Source organism: Erigeron canadensis, chromosome 3, assembly GCF_010389155.1.
Source record: "Erigeron canadensis isolate Cc75 chromosome 3, C_canadensis_v1, whole genome shotgun sequence".
In the NCBI taxonomy this organism is placed as follows: Eukaryota; Viridiplantae; Streptophyta; class Magnoliopsida; order Asterales; family Asteraceae; genus Erigeron; species Erigeron canadensis.
In genome coordinates, this window is record NC_057763.1 from 31,160,624 (window position 1) to 31,175,190 (window position 14,567).

Sequence of the window (14,567 nt, forward strand, 5' to 3'; positions counted from 1 at the left end):
AAGCCTTCTACTTTCCTTTTTATTTTTTCCAAGTATTGCTCCATTTTTTCATCTTTTGCTTCATACACTCCATTGACTTGGTTGGCCACTAACTTTGAATCTACATACACCTTTAGTCTGTTAACATTTAGCTTCTTTGCTATTCTCATTCCCGCAAGTAGTGCTTCATACCCAGCTTCATTATTAGTAGCTGGGAAATCAAATCTTAAGGCATAGCTAAACTCTTCTCCTTCTAGACCAACTAGCACCATACCTGCACCAGCCCCTTCACTGCTTGAAGCTCCATCTGTGTAAAGCTTCCATTTTGGAACTTTAGCTTCCTTGTTTGAATCATCTGAGGGGAGCTGAATTATCTTTTCTTTTGTTTCAGCCATTGGCATTTCTGATATGAAGTCAGCTAGTACTTGTCCCCTCATTGTGCTCCTGGCACGGTATTCAATCCCAAATCCCCCCAATTCAATCGCTCATTTGGCTAAACGTCCCGATATTTCCGGACGATCCAAGACTTGGCGTATGGGCTGGTCTGTGATTACTACAGTTGGATTTGATTGAAAATATCTTTTCATTCTTCTAGCTGCATGGACCAGAGCCAAGGCTAGCTTTTCCAATGGTTGGTAATTCAATTCAGCGGCTTGCAAGGCCCTACTTACAAAGAAGATAGGCACTTGCTTCTTTCTTCTTTCAGTTAGGAGTACTGCACTTATGGCACTTTTTGAAGCTGCCAGGTACAATGCTAATGTTTCTCCCAGTTCTGGAGCAGTTAACATAGGGAGCTCTTTCAAGTATTCTTTAATCTTTTGAAATGATTCTTCAGCCTCTTTCGTCCAATGAAAATCACTTTTATTGACACATTGCTTCAACGTTTGGAAAAAAGGTAAAGATCTTTCTGCTGATCGTGCCAAATAATGGTTAAGGGCTGCTAACCTCCCATTCAACCTTTGCACGTCCTTGATGGATTTAGGAGAAACCATTTTTTGGATTGCCATTTGGATTTGATGGTATCCCTTGTATGCATCAAGGAAACATTTCCACTTGAACCCCACAAGAGCCTCAATCTTCTCATCAATATTGGGAAGTGGATAGCAGTCTTTAGGACATGCTTTATTTATATCTTTGAAGTCCACGCACATCCTCCATGAGTTATCTCCTTTTTTCACCATCACAGGGTTAGCAACCCAAGTTTGGTATCTTACCTCCCTTAGAATATCTGCCTCTACTAGCTGCCTTACTTCTTGAAGGGCAGCCCTGCTTCTTTCGGGAGCAAGAGTTCTTTTCTTTTGCACTTTTGGTTCAACATTTGAATGAACGTTTAACCGATGCTCTATGACACTCCGAGGGATCCCCACCATGTTTGATGGTTCCCATGAAAAAACATCTTTGTTTCTTTTTAGAAACTCTACCAACCTTTCCTTTGTTCTTCGAGATAGCTCAGCTCCAATGGTAACGAGTTGGTACGGGTAATGAGGGTGAATCATTACCCTTTCTTCTTTCACATTACGAGATTCCTTAGTAAATTTTAAGTCATCTTCTTCAATTCGTTGGCATTCATCTACCTTTGCCATTTCAGCCCTTACAATGGCTACTCCCCACGGGGTTGGGAATCTCATTTCTGCATGCGGAGTGGAGGTTACTGCTCCCAAAGTTTTCATCCCTGGCCTTCCTATTATCATATTGTATCTTGATGATGGAGCTCTTACTACCGCGAAATCCATTTCTTCAGTTCGACATAATGGAGGTTCCCCCAATGTAATAGGTAAAAGAATTTGCCCAAGGGGCCACACGACCTCCCCTGCAAATCCCACTAATGGTGCCTCAGCCTTTGTCATTAACTGTCTGGTTTGAGCAGGGAGCTGGAAGAAGCAATGTTCATACATCAGCTCAACAGATGCACCTCCATCGATATAAATACGATGGATCCTTTGATCCCCGATGATTCCTGTGATGATCATTGGATTGGCAGTCAAATCTACTATTCCGGGGGGAGGGAATGTGATGGGAACGTTCATCCAACTTTCAGGTATCTTTCTTTTCCTTGACTCCCCCATTTGACTCCTTCCAAACATCTGAACCTCTTTCATCTTTCCTCTGTTGTCTCTTTCTTTGTTCCGGGAGCCACTTTGTCTCCCACCTCTTGCACCTTTATTCTCCCCTTTAATTTCTCTTACTAAATGGGCCAACTGACCAGATTTCACGGCATCTTCTATCTGCCTTTTCAACTGCCAGCAATCGTTGGTGTGATGCCCTTTGTCAGAGTGGAACTCACAATACTGCTCGTTCCTCTTATTAGGATCCCCCATCATTGGTCGGGGTCGAATGAAACCAACTCGTGCATCTTCGGTGGCCAAAATTTCAGCAGGTGTTTTGATTAAAGCGGTGTAATGTTCATGCCGCCTCACATTAGCTGGAGAATAAGAAGTATTTTGACGACGCTCAGACCTCTCGGTGGAGGAGGTATATGCCCTTCTATTGTTGAATTGGCGTGATTGCTTGTTGTTGCGTCGGGCTGGTGCTTCATCTAATTTTGCAGCTGTGATAGCTTCTTTTGCTCTAATGTGAGCTTTAACCACTTCCATCATTTCTTTCACAGTATCAGGAACCTTTGTATTTAATTTTTCTATCAATTGCTTGGATCTGATGCCATGCATAAAACCTGACACCCGCATGGTTTCACTTGCTCCCAAGATCCGCATACTTTCCAAATTGTACCTTTCCATAAATGCGGTAAGGCTCTCATTTTCTCTTTGACGAATGTTATGGACTTCCACCGGGTTTCGGGTGTATTTTTGTTGAACCATGAAGTGAGTGAGAAATTTTTGCCTCAGTTCTTCAAAGCTATCAATGCTCCCTCCTGCTAAACTATCATACCAAACTCGGGCAGAACCAGAAAGAGTTTGGCCAAACATGTGGCACCACACAGGCATGGACCATTGTTCCACCTTGGCCGCGCCAGAGAATACTCCCATGTGGTCATCTGGATCTGTGGTACCATCATACATTTTCACATTAGATGGCATTTTAATCTTGGAGGGAAACTGGAAATCAGATATTATTTTGGTGAATTTAGAAGCTGATGTGGGGCAATAAGGTGCCGACAAGTCTTCTGCTTCAATGAGAGGCGTTTCCTTCCTTGTGGGTATGAATACATAAGTACCAGATGTACCAGGAGGTGGTTCTGTCAATTGGGTGTGACCCCTCATCGGTGCATTGGGTGTGACAAACCCTTCTGATGGACCACCGATGTTATGATGTGGAACCTGATGGTCCCTACTTGATCGAATTGGGGTTTCTTCTCCGAAGCGCAACCTCGTCGGAGCTACACCTTCCTTCATATAATTGTGCATCATCATGCTTAGAGTAGCAAAGTTGCTTCTTATGAACTCTGGAGTGATTGGATCTAGATCCTTAGAGGTGCCGGGACCTTCGGCGTGAACCACATGTTGGGAAGGAGGTGGACCTTGTGGACCAGGGGTCTCAACCTCCTCCATTGTCTGGTCCGGAGCAGCATTAGTGGTCCTCGAAGGATATGGTTCAGAGGGTGGTGTGAGTTCCATCAATGCAAGTGAACCCGAACTTGTGACTTTACAAGTGTTGGGGTCCCACGGATGGCGCCACTTGATGAAGTAATGGACCTACTTCAGGATGGACCAGGTAAAGTCTGGTTCTTACTTTAGGATGGACCAGGTGTAGTCTGGTCCCTCTTGGTGAATGAAGGATGAACTGCACACGATGGAACACACAATCGTTAGAAGGGCCGAAGGAGAATCTTCCTTCGGGTGGCGATTCCCTCTTGGTAATTCAATCCTTGTTAGGAGTAGAATTATACGCCACGGTTTGGTTGGAACCAAACCCCGGATGAAGCAGAATATAACGTATGATGTTTATGTTTAGAGAGAGAAAGCAAGAGAGTAAATATTGGAATAGTGAAAGAAGTGAATGATTTACTGTTGGTGAGCATGGGGTATTTATAGGCAAATGGGATGTGGATAATAACCAGCTCTGATGGGACAATGGTATTATCCACCATGTAATGGGGGTGACCAAACTCCAGGCTGTCACCTGTGGGTGGTCCCTCGAGTATTGGGGTTGTCCCTTGGTTAATAACCTATACCTTTTCTTACCCATTAAGAATTCTGCTTTGGTGATCCTTCTAATTAGTTGGCTCCAGATGAAACTTGTACTTCCTTACTGGAGGTTCTGCTTCCAAGACGAAGCTCATGAAATGCTACGTCATTCTCAAAGTTATCTTGGAAAATACTTCACTAAATAGTATATAGTGCTCATTGCTCAACATGGTCTTATTCTATCTGCATTTAGAATATCCAAGTTACAATATATCTTATTGTTAGCTTAAATTAATAGTTAATGCTTGTTTTGTCATTATGTAATTGTTTTGTTCTTAATTATGGAAGGGTTAGATTGTAATTAAGGAAGGATTTGTATGTAATTAAGGAGGGGGTTTAGTGTAATATGTTTTCCTATATAAACCCCTCCATCACAACCTTAAGGCTAAACGGTTTTACCTCTGTTTTTGAGGAAACATCTTATGTGACCAAAATAAATTACCAAAACATTTTGAGTTGAAGATACCTCGAAGTTAAAATATAACTTCTTATAATATTGTTATGTAATACTAAATGTTTAATGAATCACAGTCCACGTAAGCATCAAGTGTTGACATGACCTTTACACGGTGAATTTGACTGGTGACATGACATTTAACGTTTACAGTTTGGAAGTTAGCGGTAGCATACACCATATAGCCCAAAAAATATATGTCTATACATTATATAGCCACCCAAATATTATTACATTACATAATCATTTTATCATAGATATATGGCATTACCTCTTTTTATTCATGTACGTCCGTCATACTATTTTGTTTAGAAGTGATTTTTTCACCAAAATTTTTAAAAGGTACATATATATTCTTTATTTCTTTTTAGCAAGTACACAGCGAGATACGATGCAAAACAAAAACTTGAGAAATATGTATATATGCGCGCAAGTAATCAAGGATGTTACGCCGATGAACTGAATTCTGACTTCATGAGCTCCCTATCAACGGCTTTCTTTAAAAAACTATCTTCATCTAAAATCATCTGAACAGGCAAGAAACCGAGATCATTCGCCAAAGCAAGCATCATTCTCTTGGTTTCGGCTTTAAACTCTTCCAAATCGACAGTCCCATTTGAATCACGGTCAAATTGCACAAACAAAGAGTCATAAACATGAGAGAGCTCTTCCGGGTCCGTTTTCACATCAATGCCAAAATGAGTTTCAATCATTCTTAAAGATTGTAGCTCTTTCAGCATTTCTGAATATGAAAGAAGACCATCATGGTTCGTGTCCAAGTTCGTGAAACGGTCTTGGATTGAATCATTGAACGCTTTATCGTCTTCAATGAAGTCGAGAATGATGCCACCATCTAACAACTCTACACTCATTTTTTTTGCTATGTGTTTTGACTATATATGTATGTTTGTTAATTAAGTTTTGGTATATGTTGGTATTGAGCTGTGAATTGTGATATTGTGGTTAAGTGTATTATATAGAGCATAAATTAAGGACATAATAAGTTTATTCCTAATGTTTTTGTTATGTGCGTTCAAACAACGCGGGGATAGTCTTATGGTTTTTGACTTAAAAGTGTTTTATAATTGATTTATTGTTGATGGGTTCTTAATCACCCACCTCATAGTTTTGCATTATATATAGCCAATTCAACTTTAATATATAATAAAAATTGGACTAATATATGTCTTATATATATTCTTGTACTAGTTGTTCCTTACGGTTTTTAGTCTCGTGTTAACTATAAAGTTTTCTAGAATGGAGACCAAAATTCGAAACTTGTTTTTAGTTATTGTCATAGCCCATAAAGTTATGATTATATAAACATAAATAAATTTGATATGTGATATCTGAAAATTATTTTTAAGGAAAGACATACATATTTTAATTTTTACTAAATTTGTGTATGCGCAATGCGGCGACAGTGATGATAGTGATAACGTGGTGGTGGTGACGGTAGTGGGGGTGACATTGGGAGCATCAATGGTAGTGAATGTAAAAGTAATTGATGTTGGGAGATCTATACTGTAAACTATTTCATTAAGGGTATTATAAGTATATTAGATGAAGATTTTTAAATTAGTGAATAAAGGAGAAGAGTATAGATGATTTTTAAATTAGTGAATAAAGGAGAAGAGTATAGATAGTTAGGGGTAAAATGGAGATACGGAAAAATTTGCTTAAATTTCATAAAATAAATGTCCAATATGTTTTATAAAGGAGTATAGATATACAATATTCTATGACTATTATTTATAGCCTTAGATCTACGAATAACAAACTTATAAATATTACTTTTAATGAACTTTTTTTATTAGTTGTTAAAGCTTCTAAAGGAGAACTCAAGCATTTTTAAACTAAACCTAAGTTTTTAATAGTTTCGGGTCAACATCTCTTTGTAATTATACATTGCTCCCATAACAATAACATATTTTTTAATATTTCATATGTAAATTATTCATGTGAATAAATTTATTCATATATAAATAAATCAAATTATATATAACTTTACATGTTTTTGATATTTTTTTCATATGAACTTTTATTCTGTTTACATATGTGACTATGTTTACATATGTGACTATCAATCACAAGAAATTCAATACATAATTTTAAAATTTTTACGGTTTATATAAATAAAAAAAGAAAATGATTAATTTTTTTAACTTATCCTTCTAAATCCTAATAATTATCTTCATAATTCCTTAACTTAGTGTCGATTGTAATCTACTAAGAGGGTGTTTGGGATTGCGTTATAAAATGATTATCTGATTATTACGTTCGTAAAACGCAAATAATCTAAAAAAGTGTTTGTATGAAAAAGTGATTATTGGCTATGAAAACGCAGTTTTTGAGAAGCATGTACCTGCATGCTTTTTCAAAACGCAGTTTTGAAAACACATAATCTATTTTGAAAAAACAGATTTTGTTTTGTAATCGCAATACCAAACACCCCCTAATTCTCTCACATAACTTCATCCTTTGATTTTACCATGTGTCATGATCAAATTATTAAGAAGATTTTTATGAGGATAAATTAGAAAGATTAACCATTTCCCATTAAAAAAAAAAGAAACGATTAATCCTTTTGAAAAAAAAGGCCTAAAAATCCTTTTAACTATCAGATGAAGACATGTGACAAAATCAAAAAGCAAAATTAGGAAATAAAGTTAGTGAATAATATATGTCACACTAATTTTATAGTTTTAGGAAGATTTTTAAAATAATCTTTAAAAAGATTTAGTATTTTCTATGGAAAAAAAAATTATCATACGAACCTTTCTATGTATATAACCTGCTTATATGTTGTTTGTTATGGTCATTTGGTATTATCATTAAACGTTTCTAAAATGAACGTTTGACTTTAAAAATTAGGAAAAAAATATACTTTGTCACCAGATTGATTAGTTGACTTTTTTGATATGGACACACATAAGGGCAGATCCAATGGGCCAATCTATTATTGGTTGCGATCAAATACAATGTGACGGTGGAGTTTTGCTCAATCTGTCAAATTGGAGAAACCACTTTTACTAATCCTTTTTATTCCTTGATGATAAACAGTACGTTTCACATAATTATTTTTGACGTCATAAAACCTGGTCTGCCCCTACGCGTATAAAACCTTAAAGTTAGAGCACATATTGATGTACTTTTTTTTTTTTCTTTCTATTAGTTGAGTTTTATTTAAAAAAAGGATTAGTTTCCTGAAATGTAAGAAACTTTGAACGAATGTTTATAGTAGGAAATAACTAAAGTTGTGTGTATTGTATGTAAACAACTCGAAATAATGTTTATTGTACGTAAGAATTTCGTTTCAACCAATTAAAATCTGACAAGTGACACCTGTATATGGTTGTCATGTATATTTTCTTACATACAATAAACATTATTTCGAGTTGCTTACATACAATACACACAACTTTAGTTTTTTCCTACTATAGACACTCGGTCAAAGATAGTTACATTCCAATAAACTAATCCTTTAAAAAAAACCAGTGGTGGGATGGTCCTGAACAAAGTACACCATTTTTCCCAAGTGATCGATTAGTTTTTCCTTCCAACTCTATACCATAAAATAATAATAAAAAAATAAATTCTGTCAACATAATTCACTAATTAAAACTTCTATCGACTAGCTAATTTTATAGTTGATATCTACACCCAAGCCCTTAACTCGCCTAAACCATATACGATACGGAGTATGTCTTATAATTAAAGAATAATAATGTATATCCAAAAATATTGTCTATATATAGTCGTTAATCTCTAAATAATTGTCTATGGTTAAAAATGGATATGAATTAGTACTTCAATTTCTCAAATTCATATGTAGCTTAAATTACTTTTACAGTTTCAAGGATAAAAGTGAGGTATCCAATAACTTTAATAATGAAGATGTTCGATCGGGTAAGCAAAATATAATTTTTTTAATTGCAATTGTGAAGTATAATTCATGTATCATATGTAATATCTACCAATAAATTAAAAGGATTGAGATGTTTTTGAGATGACACGTGACGTAATTATTGATCGATATGTGTCCTTTTAAATTATTTATTTTATTAAATTAGTTTTTTCAATTGTATATATTTTCAATTTCCTTATTAAACTTAGAATTAAACTATAACTATTGGCTTATTAATACAAAAACATTATAACCTTATTTAACTGATCGTTTTCTCATAATTAATAAATTGTCTCTTTTTTTTCTTAATTCTTCAACTCCTATTGTTTATATTACTTATAATAAGTTATTAACATGAATACTTCAAAAATTTGAGTTTACGATCCGAAATCACAAAATTATTTGCCGTCATCCACTATCCTTACAAGTTCTCATTTTGATATGATTCTACAAATTTAAAGTAAGTCCAAAACTGTAACTAAATATATATTATATTTATCATTACTGTTATTATAATTTAGCTTCGATCACCAATTAATTTACTTTAACTACAATTTATTTCATAGCCACAAATCATGTATGAGGCATATTCGAACTTTTTTATGATACAATTTTTATAACCACCGTATATCATACGAGTATCAGGACTAGTAGATAAATAAATAATAATATGGACACTTCTAAGTTCTAATCCATCATATATATCACAACAATCACACGTACATAGACAGCATGCCTGCACGCATACGATCCAAGCCGATCGAGATATATAATAGACAATTAATTAAATACTAAGGTATGGACTATGATAATATTTAAACAAAACAACGTACGGCCATGCCTGATGTTAAATTCATCACATGGTCTGTTTCAGTCGATAAGTTTACCTAATTATTAAGCGCATATATATCGGCTTCTCAATATTCATTGAATCTATTTTTTCAGTTTTTGGCAAAAATAACATGTAAAAAACACATGATCGATCGATAATTAGCTTCAAAAAGATTGGTTAAACAAATTAAACATTTTTTACTTTTTTTTTTTTAAGTTAGTAGTAGCATTCGAGACACCACAATGACATCCAATTTGACAGTATGTCGAGCTCGAACTACGCATTTCTGGGATGAAACCCAATATATTTTGAATGAAAATACTTTCTATAGTAGTACTCTTAGTTGGTTACAAATAACTGGATCCATATACAACTTGTGTTTATATATCGTCTTTTAAAATACAAATAAACATACAAATAGATCGAGTAACCAGCTAAAAGATTAGGATAAATTTATAATGTCAAGGTAAATCAAAGCATGGCCTAAATTTTTTGTTAGTTGATCTGCATTCTGCAATAGAGTTAAAAACTTACTCTAGCAAAACGTACATTAAAATCGGTAGAAAAATCCTTATCTTGTACTCGTCTTTTAGACCAAAAGAACAAGCAGTATATGTCTTTGGATAACAGAAAACCGATCGAGTCGGAGATAAATAGTGGTTTAATAATACTTTAATGGGTAAAATTATACCCCATAATTTTATAATTATGTCATCACCAATAATTAATTCACCAGCCAACCAATCAGCAATTAATAAAATTCATCCTGTAAATTCTTCTTGTATAAATAGACAAGCGTATCACATGATTTCTTCATCCTACATACCAAATATATCCGCTAACAAAAAAAAGAAAAAGTAAATTAAAAAATGGTTTCAAAGACAGTCCTTCTACTTGTCCTTGTTTTTGCAACTATTCTCCTCATTACCTCAGAAATTGCTGCTGCTAAGAACTTGGCCTCCAACCATGATGAGAGTGAGTAATTAAATTAATTCCATCATCTCTTTCATATAGTTTTTTAGAATAATTACAAGGTTAATTTCATAATAAAACTATATATATGACAATATGAGAAGTATGTACTGGCCAGCCTACAAACTTATATGCATGCTTATAACGTACGGTTAATATATAAATTATGGAATGCATGCTAGATATATATATGCATCAATTAACTAATTCATGTAATGATCGATAATGCGCTGTGTGTACCTTTGGGTGAATAATTGATGATGTAGGTGAAGTAGAAGATGCCAAGTATGGCCGTGACGATCGTGGATACTACAACGGCGGACGTGGAGGGAATTACAACAATGGTGGAGGCTACAACAACAGGGGAGGCCGAAGAGGAAATTATTGTAGGTATGGTTGTTGTGGCGGAGGACGTTACTACAACGGATGCAGGTGTTGCACCACTCTTGCTGAGGCAGCGGCTTACAAACAAGCAGCTCATGATCATGCGGCGCAAACTCACAACTAAATCGATCCATCTCTCAATCAATCTATAGCCATCATATCTGTTGATCAATAACTATATATCGAGCTCTTCCATCGCCGTATGCGGATTTAAGAATTTAGTGTACGTTTGTATGTTGTGTATCGATCAGATGGCTTAAATAAATTTGAACTATTATGTTCTTTAATTAATAATCATATCGCATTTTATATTGTTGAAAAAAGCTAGACTAACGTGTGTGTCTTCACTTGTTTTCTTTGCTGCAAAATACATGACGTTGATTATGAGTAACAAACCAAATTATAAAGTATTTTTATTTTTATATCTACATGCACATAATCATAGGAAAAATAAATGATATGATGCAAATATTTTTTATCGAAAATTAGATAGCCATACCAACAGATTGTTATATGTACGTAGTTTTTGTTTTTGTTTGGCTCAACAAGACAGAAACAACAAAAGGGGAGTTTAATTTAAATTTTGAATACCGTACGTATCGTCGCCTAAAGCAATTTTGGTTAGATTTATTAGATGAAAACAAATATCCTAATAATCCTCGTAATACATTAAGAAAGTAACATTATCCACTAATTCTCTTTCCTAATCTTGTCCCCTGATTGTTTCACATGTCATCATCTTATAATTAGAAAGATTATTAGGCTATTTGGTTAAGAGAATTAATCATTTCCTTAATTTCACCAAATAAGTTTTTGGGCTCTTAATTGGCTTTACAAAATAAGTTTTAAGGTTTGAGGGGGTGACCTTTTTTGGGCCAAGGGTATATGGGCTAAACCTTCATGTTTGGTTTTAAGTTAAGAATCATTATCTATGTGACTATGTTTTCAAGGGAACTTTTGAGAGTGGTTTTTGAAACCCAACGTCTTCGATGATCTTATTTATAAGTTTGATATATATTTTGTAATCCCCCACGCCCCACACACCCCCCAAAAAAAAAAAAAAAAATCATTCATTTCCATTACCACAAACAAAACAAAACATCTCCTAAATTATATATAGATTAACTTACATATATAAAAAACAAAAGATCATCTATTGGTGAGTGTAAAGAGGTAATTTCACCAAACATTTTTACCTTTTGATTTAGAGCATTTAATTAAACACTTTATAGACAATACTTTTATTGGAAATGTATACCTGTTCAACTTCAGTTTTTGGGTATGACAAGGATGTAAAAGATGGATTGAGGCGAAGACAATGGTGTTTCTTGACCATGGCGATCTGATTGCCAGAGTGACCTCACATTAGTGGTTTCTGATTAAGTTTTATAGGAAAGGATCGATTAAATAGAACGAGTATGAATGAGATCTCAATTAATTTTACATTTCAAAAATATTCTCATCTTGTTTGTTTGTTTTTTTTTTTTTTAATTTTAATCTACACCATAGATGGTGATTCGATTCAAAGGTTGAAAAGAGTCGTTAAGACTACACATTTTACAAAAACTATATAGAACACATATCTATTACGTTGGATTTTTTGCGTTTAAATATATAACTTACATATTATTTATTGAATTCATTCAATGTTAAGATTTTGAAATGATATATCATGATGATATTAGTTTTATTTGTTGTCAAATAAAGCTTATGCAAATCAAAAGGATAATAGTCTAGTTATTCCTAGACGTTGTATTCTGTATTGTTTTTGGTGTCTAGTGCTTTTCTAGATGTCATTTTGTTTATTTATAATATTCTGCCCTTAAAAAAAGGACGAATAATAGTCTCGAGATGGTTTTAAAGAATGAAAATATATACCCTTAAGAGGCTGTTTGGGATTACTATAAGTTTTGAAGTGATTATTTAATTATTACGTTTATATAAAAAAAATAATCTAAAAATTGTTTGGATGAGAAAATGCTATTATCAGTATGAAAACGCAGTTTTGGAGAAGCATGTACATACATATTTTTTCAAAATGCAACAAAAAATTTATTTTGAAAACGCAATATTAAACAACCCTTAAGTTTCAAATTCAAATTATAGGGAGAAACACTACACCCAATTGTGGCTATAAAAATTCGTCTGGACGACTCCTGATTACCCGCAAGTATTCGGTCTAGTCAGCTCGCCTAGCTAAAAAATTGGATAAATATGTCTATACATGAATTTGCTTTTGCGAACACATAGCTAGACCCCCACTTGGCCATAGTACTTGGCCAATCGTTATTCATATCTTAGAGGTTAGCTGAACTAAAAAGCATTAAATTAACAACATTAATGTGTCAAGCAACATTAATGTCAAGCAACATCTATCGTGAATATAAATGACCACGTTGTTGTTGAGTTACTTGTTTTATTTTTTTTTTTAAAAAGTAAATTTATATCAACTCATTACCCGGCAAATCGCCGACGGTCAATATATACAAATATTTACACAAAATTGAAATTACATCATTCTTCCCATGTTATACTTCTATACTTTGATCAGTTTTTAAACCAAAGATAGCTAAGGGTCTTGATATTATGAATAACTCCAGTGATTTTCGCCTTCACGTTATTGAAGATTTTTGCATTCCGGGCTTTCCAAATTCACCAACAACTAACCATAATGATACCTTTGATTGCTAGCGACTCCACTCTGCCCCTTCCCTGTTGTTTATGCACTTCCAGGATGTCTGCCAGATTAAAAACAAAGAAAGGTGCCGATCTGCACCAATCACTAATAAAATGCCAAACTTTAGCTGAGATTTCGCACTCACAAAAGAGATGTTGAGTATTTTCTTGCCCCTCTCCACACAACACATAGGTAGCGTCTCCATTCCAGCAGTTGCGCATCATCAAAGCTTCCTTTGTAGGTATTCGATCATGGACAACCCTCCAATTAAAAATGTTGCATTATTTCCACTTACACCAATCGATGACACTACTGCCACTATAATCGGTCTCACTGATCAAAAACTTCTTCACATCCTTGACCGAAAAGCTGTTATCTTTGCCTCTTTGTCCACCCCCATTTATCCTGTTCGTTTTTTATCTCCATCCCGTTGAGCAACGAGACATGATCATCCCATTCCTTTGTTTCTTGGTTAGTCATAGGACATTTTGCCTACTTCCACTTACCCGAGAAGCTTTCGTTCAATGGGTTATTAATTTCCATAACCATGATTTTTTTCTCTTTTTCAAGTTTGAAAAGGAGAGGAAATTTTTTCCTTAAGCGGCACATTACATAACCAAGTTCCTATCTTAACATCTCCATTACTCCCACTCCTGCCACTTTAACCGAGTCGACACATTGACCAAATTAATTGCTCCAAACACCCGACAGATACTTGTTGTAAGGAATAGAGTTCCAACCTCTCTTTGTGTCATGTAGAATACTGATCACTTTTCTCCAAAGGTTATTTGGCTCAGTCTTGAACTTCGATATCCATTTAGCTAAAAGTGCCATATTAATGTCCCGTAATCTAATTAAACCAAGAACTCCTTTATCGACAGGCGATGCCACTTTTTCCTAGGCCACCCAGTGGATCTTCTTTCCCGCCTCGCCACCACCCTAAAAGACTTTTCGTCTAGGAGACTCCAGCCCCTCAATCACTGTTAGCGGAGCTTTAAAGATAGAGAAGTAATATTTGGGGAGACTTTCCATTACCGATCCTATCAACTCCTGCTATAGAAAGATTGGCGGCCTTCTAATTTGACAATATCGACTCAAAATAGTCAAAAAGAAAATTCCAATTCACAATCCGATTCATATTGGCCCCAATCGAATTTCCAAGATGTAAATACAGTAAACTTCCATCCGCACAATTGACTCTCTTTGCCATATCTTTCACT

General features: G+C 34.7%; 2 protein-coding genes across 2 annotated transcripts; one reads left to right on the forward strand and one right to left on the reverse strand.

Annotated features, from left to right (window-relative positions):
• Positions 1–4,833: 4,833 nt before the first annotated feature.
• Positions 4,834–5,504, reverse strand: LOC122594650. The gene has a single exon (XM_043767080.1). The coding sequence runs from the start codon at positions 5,445–5,447 to the stop codon at positions 5,022–5,024; it is 426 nt and encodes a 141-aa protein (XP_043623015.1). The 5' UTR covers positions 5,448–5,504; the 3' UTR covers positions 4,834–5,021.
• A 4,638-nt stretch (positions 5,505–10,142) lies between these two features.
• On the forward strand, positions 10,143–10,961 carry LOC122590834 (glycine-rich protein 3 short isoform-like). The gene is made up of 2 exons (XM_043763005.1): positions 10,143–10,289; positions 10,553–10,961. The coding sequence occupies exons 1-2, from the start codon at positions 10,184–10,186 to the stop codon at positions 10,792–10,794; spliced, it is 348 nt and encodes a 115-aa protein (XP_043618940.1). The 5' UTR covers positions 10,143–10,183; the 3' UTR covers positions 10,795–10,961.
• The last annotated feature ends 3,606 nt before the right edge of the window (positions 10,962–14,567 follow it).

Bases quoted from the DNA above. Each gene is read 5' to 3' on its own strand.
- LOC122594650 (XM_043767080.1), bottom strand. From the start codon at position 5,447: ATGAGTGTAGAGTTGTTAGATGGTGGCATCATTCTCGACTTCATTGAA.
- LOC122590834 (XM_043763005.1), top strand. From the start codon at position 10,184: ATGGTTTCAAAGACAGTCCTTCTACTTGTCCTTGTTTTTGCAACTATT. The intron at 10,290-10,552 runs GTGAGTAATTAA...TTGATGATGTAG, and splicing joins GGCCTCCAACCATGATGAGA to GTGAAGTAGAAGATGCCAAG.